Below are 17,889 nucleotides of genomic sequence, written 5' to 3' on the forward strand. Positions count from 1 at the left end.
CGTGACAACATCTTTGATAGAGTACAATATTTATCATTTTACATCTCTATTCGTACGAAGATTGTTTGCAATCCTTCTGTTATTTTCTGCAAATCCTTCTGTTAATTTACGTGGCGTATACATTTTCGAAATCTCTTTGATATGACCCAAATGAAGCATGATCAGCTGATGGCACATCATCTAAATCGAGTCCAACTGATGCTTCCGTAACGGAGATCTACATGTTTTTGAATATCATTTGCCTCCCAGGCGTTTCCTTGTGCAGCGTATGGCCTCTGCGTGCACCACACGTTCATCTCTGTATTTAAATGAGTTCTCAACGTAAACGAGTTTTCGACAACGAGTAAACAAATGCTTTAAGCTCCTGTTACTTTCGTGCACTGTAGTTATAAAGTGTTTCTAAACTGCCATCATCTCAGATGAATGTGATATGGTTTTTCTATACGGATAGATCATATCTGTGCTGTACGTCTAAGGTTTATACTGGAAGAAAAGCAAGTACGCATTGCTTACCTAGTAATACAGATCTATACATAACATTTTTTAAGAGGCTCTATAGCTTGAAACGACCTAGCAGTAAGTATGCCTCTGGGAGTAAACACCTCTAACGTATATGTCTGTTTTGAAGGAGCAACACATAAGAATGTGCGCAAACAATTCTACATATATCAAACGGGAATAATTACAAATATTTCAAACATAATTTTATTATCTCTTTGAAAAAAGAAAGAAGTTGTATATATATACATTCGTATATCTAACTGTAAGCTTTAGTTTGATAGTTTTGTTCCCATATATTTCTATATTAGGCTTCGGAATACAGACTGTCTCTCTTGACTGGTACGCGTGTTCGGTTACGAAAAGTAGAGGGATAAGATATGCCCGTAGATATTAAATTGTTCTAATGTATTCCGAGATAGCGTTCCGAACAGAAGGTGCTAACATCGACAAGTATTTTTAGCGGAGCGGCGTACATTAGCTAGCATTTGCAGGCTATCACTCTGATATTCGATGAATAAAGCTTGGCTAGCGAAGAATATGGATAGTGCACAGGCATTGTATAGACCCGCCACGGCAGTAATCCCAATAGATAGATAGATTCTAATGATTTGATGACGTTTATGGCGATGATAGATGCCCCGGCAGCGATAGCTAGGTTCAATGGCCTTTAGCAGCTTGTCAAGACCTTTATGTTGTCCTCCTGGTTCGCATCGTGTTTCCCTTTGCAATTGATCTTGCTAGTACGATAGGTAACGTTTCTGCTGCTGTCATTATAGTTTCAATTTTACAGGCCTATTATGCAGCCAGTGGTAAGCTCCTTCTGCAATTCTAGTTGGCTGGTTGATCCATTACTGGACTCACGACCGCCGCTGCTACTGGTGCAGCTGTTACTGGTGAGGATGTTACTGCTATCGCTGTTGCAGCTGTGCTGCGTACTGCCTGGTGACCGTGATGTCATTGCTCATTGCCAGCTGCCTGGCAGTCGCATTCATCTATCGCTCCAGCAGCAGCAGCAGCAGCAGCAACGACGACCGCTGCTGCTGGAGCTGCTCGAACGGCCACAACCGTCCACCGGGTTAGTGCTCACGACGTAACAGCATCTGCAACGTTAATCTCCGGTGCGGCGGCTTTCGCGCTATGCTTTTGCGCCGTCGCGGGTACGCGGCGGCCGTGTCGAAGCGTTGCCGCGCGCATGTGTCCCGCGGCAGCCGGCTAGGTTCGTCCGTCCATCCGTGGATCCGCTCGTTTGTCCGTCCGCTGTTTTATCGGAGGGAAGTGTCTCCCCACACAGCGACTCACCTCTCCCAGGGAATTATGTGACCCGACGTGTCTCAAAGGCTTCGGCGGATCCCGAATCGGCCGCGACGCGGCAAGCGCGACGATGAAATCGGGAAGAAAAAAAAGCCGATTATCACAAACAAATTAACAGTACGGGAAGAGAGACCGTCGGGAGAGGAAAAACCGAGACGCAGAAGTAGTTGAAGTCAGATAGTTTTCGTCCAGAACGAAAGGGAAGAGCCAGCGTACACGAAAGTTAACGGACGGACGGACGGACGGACCCAGCGAGCAAGCATCCGTCTATATGTCTAACAACTATCAAGGAACCACGTGAACTGGACCCCGCTGGCAAACGCTGACGCAGTCCCCTCGCGAGCCAACGTCTTCTGAAGGGCCTGCCGGACCCCCGTCAATGGTCTTGCTAGTTCGCTACAATCACATAATTCCGCTCCTCCTTTTCAACCTTCTCTTTAGGCGACCCTTTCCCGTCGGAGAGTAGCCCTTCGATCTCCTCTCACGCGGTGCGCTGGAGACCGCCCATGCTTAAAACATATATAAATTAGTAACCTATGCACACCTTGGTAGAATACGACAAGGGAAGTTTGAAGAGCGTTTCGTACGCCGTACGTACAGCAGGTGCTCCGCGCCGTGCGTGTGCCAAGCTAAACAACTGAGACAGTTTTTTTTTTGTTGTAGTTGTATTGGCGACTGTAGTAAGAAGAACAGAAATAGCTTTCCGTTGTTCTCCCCGCTCCAAATCGGCGATAGTCGGTTGCTTGATTTGAACTTTTTTTTTGAGTTATTTGTTTTGTTCGATGCCTGTAGTTTCGTTACTTCGTTACAATCGATCAACGTTAGCGCTGCTGCTCGGTTAACGAACACGGAACCGGTGTTGATTGTTTAAGCATTAGGTGATGTCACTGCGCGCGATCGGTTTCACTGTTCAGCAGCCTCTATTTGTAGATGTGTAAGGCAGACAGCGAAAGAGATAGTCCCAAGAAGAACCAGATCATCTTCGTGGGTCGCCAGATCACGAAATAGACGAAAAGAAAAAGCCGCCTGACGTTGTATCGATCTCGGATCGTTTCGCATTAGCGATTCGCTTCGAGTCGAAGAAAGCTGTCATTGCCGAAAGACGCCTGTTTACGGTCGTCGACCGTGAAAGACTTCATTAACCATGACTCGACTGCTTACACTCGGACTAGTGTTAGTAGGGTTTACCTATACAACAGCTACTGAGTACGATCGTTTCGATCCATTCGGTGATATCACCGATCGTGTGTCCGCCAACGTGAGGAGCTTACTTGATGAAGATGCGCCGCCTACAAACGTCAGTCACATATGCGTGAACGCCAGCAAGCAGTACCTCGATAATTTAAAAAAAGGCCAAGAATGGGCCCTTAAGAGTAAGTTCCTCTATTCTTAATCATTAAATATTCTAGTTAGATGACGAGTGAAGACAATTACATATTGTCACTGCCATAACTGTTGTCATTTCTGTCAACGCGCCGTGTGACATGTAGGTGCCTATATATTTTTTAGTTCACACTGTCACACGGCGCGTAAATAAATAAATAAAGCCAACGAATCGCGATCCTGCTACAAGATAAGGCTTCTTTATACAAAAATGCAATGGACTATAGCTTTTTTTTCTTTTTTTTTTTTTTTTTTTGTTGGGTGTGCGTGTGCAACAATTAAGCAATCGATAATGTTTGTGACCGGGCTTTCGAACAGCTTTTTTTTTTTTTTTTTTTACTTACGCCTAGAATATATGGAACAAAAGTTTGCCACATGCAACAATACAATGCAATTTGCAACGTTTCTCATAATTTGTTGAGATTCAGTGCCCCTGTTACGCTGTTCCTCTCTTATGGTCTTCTTTTATATGGTGGTGTCACATTAGCAAGCACACTGATTGGTTATTCTGTCAAACGATCCCGTACCATCACCAGTTGTTAGTCGCTATCTGCACGCAGTGAGATCAACTCCACTATTCTCAGCTCTCCTCTCACGCAGACCTGTGCGACTGACGCGTCTGTCCTTTCCCCGCCCGATGAACAATATCTAGTGTCTGAAGGAAGGTCAATCGTATTTCTCTGGGTGCCTTCTTTCCATGCCTGCTCCTTCGTCCTCCCACTTCACTTCGACCCCACGAGCTGCGTTGGCTACGTCGTAATGCATTGGGGTGAGTGTATGATACTTGCCTGACGATGGGTAAACCTCTCATTCGGCTCGAAACTCACTGATAGGATGACGATAATACTCAGTCTATGTCACGCTTATGTTTGGTACTATCTGCTTTTTCACAATATATATATATATATATATATATATACGCATATATACACATGTATATATATATATATATATATATATATATATATGTATAATGGTTAGCAGCGCCAAATGACTAGCTAGAGCAGCGTCGCTGACAAATTTTGGCGTATTTCGCGAGGTCGATGACCTGACAAGGCTATGTAGATTTTTGCTCGGCTTCAGCATCGAACAAACGTTCCCCGGGGTCCACACATCCGTCCGGTGTGCGGCAGCATCGAGCTTTTAGCGAGTCACTTCGATTAGATTTGCCAATTGTGTCGCCGCTTGCTACTGGCCTCTCTCGCGGTCCATAGTACCCCCACTTTTCATGAACGTTGTTAACGCCAAATGATAATGCATTTTGACAAGTGCGTGTAGAAAAGATTAAATTTAATTCAAATACAAAATGTAACAAAACACAGCCGGACAGAATTGTGTCACGCTGATCCATCGTAACTCTCGATTTCACGATCTCTGACAAATAGTACGGCCCCATTCATATGGTACGTACAGTGTGTTAGTGGATGAATCCATCAAACGGTATCTTCCTGGATATACGAACCTTTCCGGCCGGATTCGGGACGTTGCTTCGAAAACTTCTGCTAACGATTCGTATGAATTTCCACTTTGCCACACCTGGAAGATTAGAATCTAGCTATTAAATACGTGAAACCTGTGAGAAGTAGAGGGAAAAACACCTTCCTTCGTAAAAGTTTTTATCTAACTAACTTCCGTTCTGCATTTCATGCACATTATCCTGTATAGTGTTGTAAAGTAGCTGCCGAGGCGCATGCTACGGCGAGGTGCAAGTTAGCGTTTTCGATTGCTGTTCAACATCGTGATAATTCCAATCACGCCCTGGAAGGTAAACTTTGAAATGAGATCAACATCGATGAGATGACTGCTTACCTACCGATAAGCCGCCTACAACCAAGTAAGCAGTTCAAGCCTTTTCCAGACACTTTGTCGGCCCCCCGTAGGCTGACTAAGCTACGACCAAGGAACGGAGTGTGCGCAAAGGAACGAGTCGATCAACGATTGACGACAAAGCAAACCGCTGAAATGCCGAACGTCAGCAAACAATGCAGATATCGCGTCGTCGTAGTGTGATATATATATTTAGTACCGCGTACTGCTCGACTGAGTTGGTTTGCCCAGCCATCCCGCACATCAGCCAAACAGTTCGCTTCCCGCAACAGCAGCGGCGTGCCGTCGTTAAGACCACTCATCTGTACGACACTAGAACATTAGCCGATCGCATGTCTTATTATTGCTATTATCATGATTATGCTACAACTTCTATTACGACTTTTCCTAGCCTAGCAGCTGGAATCCTCCCACGAAACTGACCGAGAGGGGGGCAGAAAAACAAAGCCAGCTACAAGAGACAATTTTCGAATTGAGCCACAAGTGGCCACCGACCAGTGCCACCAATGCGCGATCGCCGGTAAACCGCCAGTAGACCGCGCCAAACGTCCGCGCGCTCACCACACACTCACACACACACACACACACAGCAGACACACACACACACAGACACAGACAGACACCCACACACACGCACGCACGCATGCAAGAACACACACACCCACACACACACACACACATACATACACCCACCCACCCACCCACCACACACACACACACACACACACACACACACACACACACACACACACACACACACACACACAGACAGACACACAGAGACACCCACACTCACACATACACGCACTCACACGCACACGCACAACACACACGCCCATACACACACGCACATCCACTCACGCACACACATGAAGACACTTTCTGCAGCTGTTGCTGGCGACACTTGTTGCGCCGTAGGAGCAGCTTACTAAAACTGCCACCACTTAGGCCAACGCGATAATAGGGCTAAAAAAACTGGCTACCAGTACCAATGGAAGCAAATGGGTGACTGAGCCACTGGATCTGGTGGGGGCACAGCGCCACGGCGCCACCAGCAAGGTTAGGGCTCGGATGATTGATGCCACACGACGACTAGCCCCGGCCGCATGGCTTCATAGTCTGTGTAAAGAGACGGCGGATTTGCCTTGATGCTGGGAGGAGGAACGAGAAGAAAGGAGTGTGCGTCGTCCTCTACATATTAAAATATTCACTTTACAAACAGCTCGTTGATTTGCCTGAACGCCCGGTCACGACTAGGCTAACAAGCGCTAGCCGCTTCTGGCCTTGTCGATGAGATCCTGTGTGCGAGCAGGAACTTGATTCTGTCGTGGGTATTCTGTTGAATTATGCCGGCTGTTTGTGTGGCCAGCTTATCGGGAACTTCTCTCGCAAATTCTCACGTCGTGGATCAACTGGCCGAGGGTGGAAAAAAGGAAATGAACTTCGAATTAATGATTAGCGTTTGAGAGCGTCTAATCGCTTACTTCTAGCGTGTGGGGAAAACGTAGCATTTTTACGTTACGAAGGCACAAATATTCATTATTTTCATTTGGGAGAAGGACTCTGCAGCGTTGATTGTAGTTGCTATGACGGCCGTCGTCGTGAATATCTCGCTAATCGTACGAGCGATGCCCTGACGAGATTAGTCTGTAAAGGAATGAGCTGGTACCGTGGATTGGTTCGATCTGTTGCGTAGTCCACACAGAATGCAACGTGGTCATAAGCCAAAATGTGCCAATAGGGGCAGGTAATGGGAAGGAAAAGGAGTTAGAAGAACGACAGTGAAAGAAAGTGGCGTACCTCTGCCTCACATGTGCCTGATCATCCATGCTCGCTAAGGATCATTTGCACCAACTATTGTATGCAACTAAGCGCGGCTTTCCCGCTTAAATGGCCATTGTGATCATGAATGAACATGGAAAAAATTAGGTAAATTCGTTCCGCTCTATTATAATTATCGCCACTTACCTCGTCAGGTTGCCGAGATATCAAGCTGCGCTCTGTTGTTCCTAAACAAAAGCAAAAAACATTACCTGCATATTACATAAATTGTATGTATACTTCTAATAATATAAACCTGCGTGAACGGAACAAAAAATGAAGCTGAACTCCAGTTATCGTCTGCGCACTGACACTCCGTCTGACGGAGCTGCGCCTGTTGTAGCAGACTTTCACGCACGGGACAATTCCTTGCCACGACCTATTACCACCGCTGCTGCTGCTGCTGCTGCTATTGTCGTCGTGTTCCATTCGTTAGAATCGATGGTCTTCGACGGTTGTCTCATTCAGGTAAGCCAATTGTGACAACTAATAAATAGCCGGTAACCAACGATCTTCTTCGTTACGTTTTTTTGTTGCGAATGTAGATATAATGTTGGCGACTGTGGCTTGTAGTCGTAGTGGTGATAGAGATGGCTGTGACAACGGCAACGAAACGCTAATTTGGATATCGCCGCTGCCGGTGGTTATATTGATGCTCGAGGCTGATTTTGTAGCTTCTACGACGCAATATGATGCGGTGCAATGCATAGTTTGGTGTAGTGTAAAGGATTCGACGGTTTAGGCGCCACGGCATTTTGCTGTGCTCCCTGTTGCTGCCGCCGCCGCCGCCGCCGCCGTCGAAGTCCGTTCAGATTCGTTCGGGCTCTTCGCTCGCCGTTAGTGAGGCAGTGGGTTTCTGTGTCGGCGGCGGCGGCGGCAAACCCGGCAAAAGGAGCGGCTGACTACTAATCCTGCTGTTCCTGATGGCCGCGGTGCTCGACGGCGGCGACGCCGGCAACGCAAGCGGTTTGAATGGCCGCAACGACGGGCACTTGGTGACGTTAGTCGCGCTAGTAGAGCTGTTGCCACGCTGATTGCCACTGGGCTGTTCATCGAGACGCCGATTTGCCGCTAACGGGCGGCACCAAATGCTGCCTTCCCGGTAGCCGCCGCGCCATTTGCTGCTGTTTACACCGTCGCTACCCCCAGCGCTATTGCTGTCGCTGCAGCCCACCGTTGCGGCGACACCAACAACAACAACAACAACAAAGATGACAACAGCAATATCGGTCAGTGACTCCAGAAATGGGGATTGTTCTGAATTTTGGGACAAACCAATTCGCGAGAAGTTCTTCTCGTTCCTTTTCCGGGAGCAAAGAACTTGTCCACAGGATAGGGGGTATTCAGAAAAAGTCCCTGAACAGTTCAGCACCCGTGGTAGGCTACCAAACGGCTTTATAGGCAGCACCAGCGTGTGTCATTATATATTTTGCATTTTTCCTCGTTTTCCTTTTGCGAGAGAAGATAGCTGTGCCAACTCGCGCGACTGCAATTGCGGCAGTGTGTATCAGCTGCGTTTGTCTGCAAGGTAGCCATTGTCGCTGTTGTCTTCGTCGTCGTTGACGCTGGCGTTGTGGCTTAATCTGAAGTGCAGCCACAGTCGATCGTTTATTGAATACCTATTTCCGTAAACACCATCAAGTAACGAACATCGGTGCTAATCCCTTCGGGAGCTTGTCTATTTGAACTAGTCAGCTGATCAACAGCTGGTCGCAAGCCGCTCGAAAGAGACCGAAAAGCTGAAATAAAAGGCAAAACGCAAGTAGTAATAATGATGACAGTAATCATGAAGGTTCCTTCGTTAATTTTTTGCCCATACAACATACATATATTCCTTCTGGGCTGCTAGGCGAATCATACGGGCTGTAGCAATTCGATCGGTATTATGGCGTTCGTGATGGTCATAGTGCTAATTCCAGCCCTAAGTGTTTGCAATAGGCGTTTACTGGCAATGTTCCTCGTCGCGTCGTGTCGTTAGATGCGGCAGAACGTCTTTATAGAATGTTGGAGGGTCATCGTAGATGCGCGTCGTTGTCGACAACGGCGACCTCATCCGAAGGCAGAACAACAGGGTCAAAGTGTAGAACAGTGTCAGAGCCGCACCCGCTGCCAGACAAGGCGGACCCACACGTACGCAAACACACGCAGATATATACACTCAGACATACATACGCGCAGACGATATGAACGAACAGCAGCGTCAAACACCCGATTCATGATCTTTGAATGGCTGATGGTCAAGCTAGAAATAGAAATAGATTTTTCTCCTTGAAAATTCTGTCACTTGGTCAGTGAGGCAGTGAGACAAGGCAAACGATGCATGTGAGGTGTCTGTAAGTGATCTTGGCTCGCCGCCATGGCTATCACTAGGGGTAAAAGAAGCACTTGTGGTAGCTGTAAGGATGGTGCTGCAGTCACTTATACTTGTTCATCGAGCTTCTTATCCATCGTGGTAAGCGCGCGGTATGTAGAGCAAGTGGTTACCTTGGCTTGTTGTTCTTCTTATTCTCTCGCGTTCTATCATTTGTGCGCGCTTGTTCTTCTGCCGATTCGCGCAGCGTTGTGAGCTACCGTCAATCACTCGGCCGGTCGTAGCGGCGGCACAACGTTACGTCTGATATCAGGCACAACTAGCACATCGTGTATCGGACGCACAGACGGACAGCGACGAACACACAGGAGCTCAGATAAACATACACGTAGATAGAGACGCTTATGGGGCGCGCAGCGGTGCCCCGCATAGAAGCGCGGCGGAGGCGCTGCTTTATACGGGATCGCACCTTCAGCATCAAGACCACACAACTGCGGCAGTGACGACGACGACGACGGCGGCGGCGGCGGCGGCGGCTGCTGCAGCAGCAGTTCGAGCAGCGGTCATGATGACGGCCAGCCAATTTCTCTTCTTCAGTTATGACTAATCACAGTGTTGTAGCGACTGGTCACCGCCATCATCGCCAGTATCCGACGCCTAGCTACGGCAGCGGCGACTGTGTTGGTTTGGACAGAGTGATTCACGGATATGGCATTGCAGACATCACACTGATAGACAAACAGACAGACCAAGAGCAAATGGGCAGATGTATAGACAGGTGGCAGTGATGGTAGCGGTTGGCTCTTACCGATTAAGTAGATGTGAGCAGGGATTCTTTCTATAGAGCAATAGCTCTGTGACGTTTAAGTTTACGTCGTGCCGTGCCACAACGTCATACATAACGCCTCTCGTTTGCACTTCAACATATAGACATATGCTGACGCACACTGCAAAGTGTTACAATGGGACCAGAGCTTACCGGCGGACTGCGAGCTGGTACGGTTCAGGTACAATTTGTCGTCATCATCATCGTCGTCGTTCTTGTTGTCGTCGTGGACATCGAATACTTACTAGCCACTACGACTCTATGTGCAACTTTGCGCGCGCTAGCCATCGTGCAAGCAGCCCGCTTCTATATGAACAAAGAAAAAGAGAGCAGATGGATGAGGTTCGGGGCGGTCCCGACTGGTCGGCGTCAGACTGGGGGACTACCCCGACGACGGCTAAGGGGCTACACTGCAAACGAAGCTGTACCAGCAGCAACAGCAGTAATTAACGACGACAACAATCGACGGCAATACTGCAATCGTTGTTGAAAGAAAGCGAAACCTGAACGACAACAGCCGTTTGCTTGAAAGCCGACTATTGCTGATCTACAATCCAGAGCCGTCGCTTTCCGAACTGGCAAAAGGTCCAACATAGAGCAAAAGCAGCAGAAGCACCACCGAGACCAGCAACGCACGAAGTGCGAACGGCAACCATCGACGCTATCAACAACGACGTCGACAACAACAACGACAAGAACTTCAGCAGCAACTTCAGCCAAAGCTGGTTAACGCTGCGGAATGGGCGGGCGGACGGTCATTGCTCCCGCTTTGTGGTGACTTTCACTTTGAAAACACACGCATAAAACAAACACACACACACACACACACACACACACACACACACACACACACACACACACACACACACACACACACACATACACACGCACGCATAGACACCCATATACATACAGGCAAATATACGCAGCGACATCACCCACAATAAACCAGCTCCACAACCAAACACAGCGTCCCACTGTGAGGTGCACACCCAGCGATTGGCGAATCGCAGAGGGTAGACAGACGGTAGATTTGAAGAGATGACGCCGAAGCCAGCATATCGGTCATACTAGGAGATACCAGCACATAGAAGTTCGATTGTACGAAGATGGTGGCGAACCTGGCTGTGGGGGTGTTCTGTGTGTACTCGGTTAATAGCAGCACAATACCTCGTACCCATTGAGTTCTGAGGAAAGGAATACGAAGAATGAAACGTAAAGGCTAGAGGCATTTGGGAGGAGGCAGACGGGAAGGGGATTTCGCCTCGTGCTAACCTTCGAGTACGTATCATGGGTCTTACCGCGAGCAGGCAAATGACCCATGCAGTTTCGGAAGTGCTTTGAATAGGGGGCAAAGAGTGATGAAAGAGCGAAGAGATCGTCAAGCAGGCTCAGAGCTTGGACAACTATGTACTTAAGCCTGTTGTGTAGTGCGCATTTTGGTAGTTGCCGAAGTAGAACTGAATAGTAGGCAAAGAGAGGGTACGAATCACAGAGTACAACATTGTGCTAAAGAGCACAATGGCACATTGTGCGGTTTCGCAGAAGAATCTGTGATTCCGTCAAAAAGAAGGGCAGTATGCGATTGCAATCTCCACGTGAGGCCTATAGACTGCAGATTATTTGGCGTCACGGTGACGGGAGCGCCCCGAACGCTGTAAAGCTTCTTCTCGCGTTTCCATTTGCGATCAATGTGGAGTTGTCAATCCGTTCAAATGGCTTGGTGACCAGATCGATTTTGAAACCTAGTGATGCGATATGAGCTGATGGTGGCGGTGGGGGTGGGGCGAGGCGCCGGGATTGACGAGGGAGGATAAAATCAATTTCAGCTTAAAAGTCGCCGCAGAATGCTACTGTTCCTGGTGTCGTCGATGAGTGAACGCAATATGTAACTGCTCTAGCAAGCCGGCTACGTCTAAGAGTCCTGATAGACAGACTGCTGATTGTATTATAGTTATTATAATACGAATACGTATTTATCCTCGGTGTATACCATTCAATTACAAATACACAGACAAACGCTGCTGGCCATTGCTGACATTCTATTATATTAACATTTAGTGTGATAGCAGTGCCGAGTGGCACTAGGCTGGTGGGCCACTATTGTTACACGAAAGCTACATGTGGCTTCTGCATCGTTTGCTGCAGTTGTTGCAGAAGAGGTCGTTGACTTCGTGCCTTCATTTCAACAAATCGTCACGCGGTCGCGCGCACTGGCTTGTCAGCGCTGCTAGCATCAACACTAACGCTAATATCCACACCTACACCAATATCAACAGTAACAGACGCCACTAGTAGCTGGCTGTTTCGTAGTACAGCAGCAGCATTAGCAGATGCAATTAAATTCAATTCAACATGAGTTCCTACGATTCGTGAAACAGAGCTATTGCTGTTACTGTCGTTGCCGCTCCCATGTTTCGGTCGCTTTTAGCAACGCACAGACAAGCAAGCGGGCGGGCGGGCGGGCGGGCGTTCGGGCGGGCGTCTGGTCGTAGGACGATACCTCGGCGGCCAGTCACGTCGACCCAAGTGAGTTACAGCAGCGGCTGCCGTCGTTGTTAGCTCTGTACTTCTCAGCTGGCGCTGTACAGACAAAATCAACGAATATACCGAACAACAACGACGACGACAGCATAACGTACCTGTCGGAAACGACAACGTTCAATCGACCACCAATTCTATTATCTGTGTAAATATGCGTCAGTGTGAGCGGCCCTGTATGTGTGCCTGTCTGGTTAGGGGAGCGTTCTTATTGCAAACTCGTCACTTGCAGTCGGTGCTGTCACACATTTTACCCAGTTTAGTGTAGGGCGAAATTTGTAGGGCAGACCACCGCACAGATTAAGTGGACATGCGCACGCAAGAAGTGGACGCCGCGGCGGCGACGATGAAGACGCCAAGAAAAGTTCGCTTCGATTTGCAGCTAAGCGGCAGATCGGCAGAAATTCGACATTTGCCTACATTCCAGTGGCATACATTTGTGTGCAGGTTTGTCGGCCTGTCTGTCTATCAGTCAAGCATTCTGGCTGCGACGATGTGAATCTGTCTCTTTTTTTCTCGCTTTCTCTGGAACTCGCACGGTCTCGCGTGCAGAACGTCGCTTATCCAATTTCGTGTCCGTCCATGGCCAAACCGGACGGGAATCACACGGAGAAGGGGTTCTGTAAGCTGGGGCTGAATGGGAAGGAAGAGAGTGCTCTGGAGTAATGGTAGTCTGGCGATCTAATCGATTTCATCGTCTCACTTTCACTTTCAGCGATGGCCGCCCGCTGCCGACACGGTAGTGCCTACGGACGCTGCTGCTGCAGTAGCAGTCGAGGCAGCGGCCACCGCCATTGCTGTCGCTGTTTGTGCGGCGTCGGTGCAGTTGTTGTTATTGTCGTCGTCGTCGTCGTCTTTCTGCTAGAAAAACTGTGACGACGCCGAACAATTTCCACTATGACTGTGGCTTGTCGGTTCGGCAGTGCTGCTGCTGCTGCTGCTGCTGCTACTATTTGTCTGCCTCTCGCCGCTAGTGCTAACCCCGCCACTACTAGTACTTATTTGAAACAGTCGGCCGCCTCATTTCTTTTGATTCTTTCCATTGCTTTGCCGCTTCCGTCTTCTTCGAGCCGTTCGGATCAATAACCTTCTAGCAAAACTGGGCATCTTCTTCTGGTTTATTTCTGGTTTATTCTCTGGCAAGAGTGGCGTTTGGGGTGGGCTGGCGCTGACGCCGCTGATGTGATACCAAGGCAACAATCGCCATTGCCGTTTGCTTTCCTCGTGATGGATCTGGGACGATGGCGGCAAATGCGCTCCACTTCGTCATGTAGAAATGGTCGATGTTGCCGCCAAAACAGCCTCCGTCGTTTCGGCCATCGTTGCAAACCAGCGTTAACTACATATAACTGTAGTAGTAGTAGTAGTAGTAGTAGTAGTAATCCTGGCAGCCGCAGTTGACCGGTGCCACCGCTGCTACGGCTGGTGCGCTTCTTCATTTCCTCGTCTCGAATTCTCACTACTTCGGTGTTCATTCGTCGTAGCAACAGCAGCAGCAGCAGCAGTAGCAATTATAATGGTAGTACAAACATCGCTTGACCGGGACGTTTCAAATTAAGGAAGTTATACTTTTGCTTATATATAGATAGTCCGGAATGTTATGGAAACCGCTGGTAAAGCGAAAAAGTGCGCTATTACAGATAATGTCCGTACAATAGCTATAAACGTTTTTGTTGCCCCCTCAATATTATAATATAAGGATAGTTTCAACATATGTAAACTATACGAGCGAGCCATGTGATAGCGTGGAGTCAGTAGGGTAAAAGAGTACTTGTTACAGTTACTATTCGATCTAGTTGGCTATGTCGGTTAACCTCCGCCCACTGTTCTTGACGATACCAGTTCCTCGTCTTTTCGTTTCATTGTCTTGATTTTCCTTTTGCTTTATAGTGTTCGACTCGACGGGTCGGCCCGACAACGGTGTCCTGACGGGTGGCTTCTCATTTCTCGGTTCCTATTCGGAATGCCTGCAGGCCGTGCCTAGTCCGATTGAGTCACATTTTCAACCTCCGTTCGTTAGCCGATACTGCATGGCAACTCTCAACGTGGCCCATGTAACGGACAAAGGCTCAGCGGTAAGTAAGTCTAAACTTTACGGTTACTATTACAATGGTACTATTTCATCTTATCATTTTGGCCTCCCTGCTATACTTGTGCTATCGTTATATCATTAGCCAATTCCAGCAGTAGTCGTATAACACGCGTATTTGTTTTTATCTTCTTCAACGACAACAGCTTAGACGCATCTTGTCACCTTGTGGGCCCATCGGGACTACCAGTTGTCGTTAGCAAGCGGCGCACCGCATTAATGACGCAAGGCCGCTAGATCCGTTTTTCACAATCTGGCTGACTAGCCATCTGCCGCTCAGCTGCTGCTGCTGTCGCTGCTGCTGCTGCTGCTGATTATAAAGGCAGTCGTTTAACATCATTCGTCAACGCAGAGTGAACACTGAGCGTAGATTACTACTGCTGCTATTACTGAAAGTAACTAACGGCCATGTCTGCGACGCTTCATTGTTATTGTCGAAGCGCGCCAGTACCAAAATGAGTCACACTGCGCCACCACTGTCCATGTGGGCAGTGTTTTCAACTTTAAAAGAATGATTACTGACATTGTGCATTATTCCCGTCTGTTTGTTACAGTATCTCCCGGACATCATCTGGAAAAAGACAATTGACGCCCAGATCGCGCGTATCGGCCTGTGTGTGCCCTCACTCTGCTCGCCGGAGGACATTACTGGGCTTGTCGAAGCGAGTGAGTGTTAACCTAGATATAAATACGTACCTCGGATTTGGACCACGCAACTGGTATTGGTTTGCGTCAATCCAGCACCACGATCGCCGTTGTGATCGTGCATATTAACTTCAGTGCAGGGAAATAGCGATAAAGAAGCCAGTGCTTACTTATGCTGTAGAACAAGTCCTTTGATCAAATGCTAATAATTTCTTCTGTTATTGATGATTTGCAGCGCTTAAAGATGTCGTTGTCGGAACACAAGTGGTTAGCACTTCCTGCTCGGACACAGGTAGCACATACAGTGCCGATCGCAAAGCGATCATGATGACCGGAGCTGTGTTATTCTTTGTAACTCTCGCCGGCGTTGGCACGTTCTATCAATTCAGCAGAGACACGTGTAGTGCGCCCAATGACGTGGTAGCAACCGCAGGCTCAACCGACCCCCTCATGGCACCCGTGAAGGTCCGCAGGTCTGCTATCGGCCGTTTGTTAATGTCATTTTCAGTACTTGAGAACAGTGGGAAGATTTTAAACACGGGGAACAGCAACGAGGGGATAACGTCGATACATGGCCTCCGTCTCTGGAGCATGCTGTGGATCATCTTCGGCCACTCCTATTCATTTGCCCAGCAGTGGGTCACTTACCGTAATGCCGATGTTATGAAGGTCGTTCCTGCTGACATCATCAGCCAAGGCATCGCTAATGGAACTCTGTCGGTAGACACCTTTTTTTTCATCTCGGGCCTTCTCGTCGTCTATGTCACCTTCAGCAAAATGGATCAGACCGAGGGGAAGATCAATATTTTCATGTTTTATTTTCATCGCTATTGGCGTATGACTCCTTTGATGCTGGTCGTGATCGGATTGTGTGCCAATGTTCTGCCGTACATCGGTGGAGGACCCCGATGGGCAGAATCAATTTCAACATATGATATGACGTGTCAGAAGAACTGGTGGATTAATGCACTCTATTTGCAAAACTTCATCAATACACCTCAAATGTGCTTGAATCATACGTGGTTCTCGGCGGTCGACATGCAATTCTATATTATCTCGCCGATCATTCTGCTGGTGCTATACAAGAACCGCACGTTCGGCCTCTTGCTAATTACGTTCTTGGGACTGGCATCGATCGCTGCAACTGCTATCATCATTGCGGTAAACAGTTACCCGGCGATGCCGTACATCTCCAACATTGTGTAAGTGTTAGAAGAGAACAAACGTATCCAACATATAGATAATACTTTATTTAGCAGTCGATGCCATAGTGTGATGCGTGGATACATATACTAGCCATTCTCGCCATTAGCTGTATCTGAGCATAAAAAGCCTCATCGATAGCAATAAGCTCATCTCGTCTGAATCTAATTAGTCATTTCAACTTTTCTGATTTCAGTCCTCTCGAGCTTTTAAATGGATATTCTTCAAATGTTTACATCAAGCCGTATTGCCGGATCGGCCCCTACCTTGTTGGTATGGTGACCGGTTACGTGATTCACCAGAGTAATGGGCGATTGCAATTCAGCCGACGCACGACAATCCTCGGTTGGATTGGCACCGTAACTGGCATGTTGGTAGTTCTCTATGCCATGTGGAATGCCAATACCGGCGTGTCTTTGCCTCCTGTAGCTATTGCAGCTCTGTACGGCGCCTGCTCAAGAACTCTGTGGTCTGTTGGCTTGACTTGGATCGTCTTGGCCTGCCTGTCCGGTCATGGAGGCTTCGTCAATTCGATCCTATCATGGAAAGGATTTGTCCCCTTCAGCAGGCTTACCTACAGCGCGTACATCATTCATCCCGTAATCATGGCAATTTTTTATGGATCACGGGAGAGCGTCTTCGATTATTCTCCATCACTGTTGACCTATTTCGCCCTAGGTAACATCGTCGTTACCTACTCGTTTTCGTTTGTCATGTCGTTGTTATTCGAGTCGCCACTAATTGGCATCGAACGCGTGCTCTTTTTCCGCAAGTAGTTAACCAGCTCCAGCCAGAGAACAAGGACGGACGTGCGGTGGATCCTGAACGAAAGCGGGACGCGCCTCGACAATAGCCCTCCATATGCAGAAAGATATACTATTTAGCATCCTAAAATTATTTTACCATTCTCCCAATACTTTATGTTGGACGAGGAAATGCCCACACTAAAGGGGACCCAAGTAACGCAGAGCAAGAAGAAGGTACGACAGGTGACAAGGTACAGCAGGGGTGGCGACAGACGGCAAACTGCTGCATTAGGGAGTTGAAAAATATAGAAATTGTCAATACCAGTCCTACTGTAGAAGCTACCGATGACGAACAGCGATGCAAACATTTTATGACTTTTACTCCGTAGAACGATCTCGTCCCGTGCGGGCGTATCGCTCATAACGCTTGCAAGTGTCGCTCGACCACCGACTTGATGGTCTCAAACTCGTTGGCGCAACATTGCCAGGAGCATCGGACTCTGATAATCTGTGATATAATCTAAAGAGTTAAATTTCATAGTATTATTTATCAATATATATATATATATATATATATACATATCGAAGCACATAAATAAGACAGTAACGACGAACCGTAGATAATTTCGCCTCTACCACAACCAGTGCTATCCGGCCAATTAAAGGAATTTAAACGATGAAAAGA

At 47.9% G+C, this 17,889-nt stretch overlaps 1 protein-coding gene and 1 long non-coding RNA gene across 5 annotated transcripts; one reads left to right on the plus strand and one right to left on the minus strand.

Annotated features, from left to right (window-relative positions):
- The first annotated feature begins 404 nt into the window (after positions 1-404).
- On the plus strand, positions 405-17,889 carry LOC111252646 (nose resistant to fluoxetine protein 6-like). 4 transcript variants are annotated; one of them, XM_086986335.1, is made up of 5 exons: positions 405-498; positions 14,412-14,596; positions 15,165-15,276; positions 15,491-16,457; positions 16,655-17,889. In XM_086986335.1, exons 1-5 carry the CDS (start codon positions 420-422, stop codon positions 17,232-17,234), a joined length of 1,923 nt encoding a protein of 640 aa, XP_086842461.1. In that variant the 5' UTR covers positions 405-419; the 3' UTR covers positions 17,235-17,889. The 4 variants fall into 4 exon arrangements, with proteins under 4 accessions (XP_086842461.1, XP_022666605.1, XP_022666614.1 ...); XM_022810870.2 differs by lacking the exon at positions 405-498 and adding an exon at positions 2,345-3,185; XM_022810879.2 differs by lacking the exon at positions 405-498 and adding an exon at positions 3,715-3,964.
- LOC147758647 (uncharacterized) lies at positions 683-10,224 on the minus strand. Its single transcript, XR_015325903.1, has 2 exons — positions 5,005-10,224; positions 683-4,731 (listed from the first exon to the last, which is right to left on the minus strand). It is a non-coding gene; the product is annotated as an uncharacterized LOC147758647 (long non-coding RNA).

This window comes from Varroa destructor, unplaced genomic scaffold, assembly GCF_002443255.2.
Source record: "Varroa destructor unplaced genomic scaffold, Vdes_3.0 BEIS01000001.1, whole genome shotgun sequence".
NCBI classification, from domain to species: Eukaryota; Metazoa; Arthropoda; class Arachnida; order Mesostigmata; family Varroidae; genus Varroa; species Varroa destructor.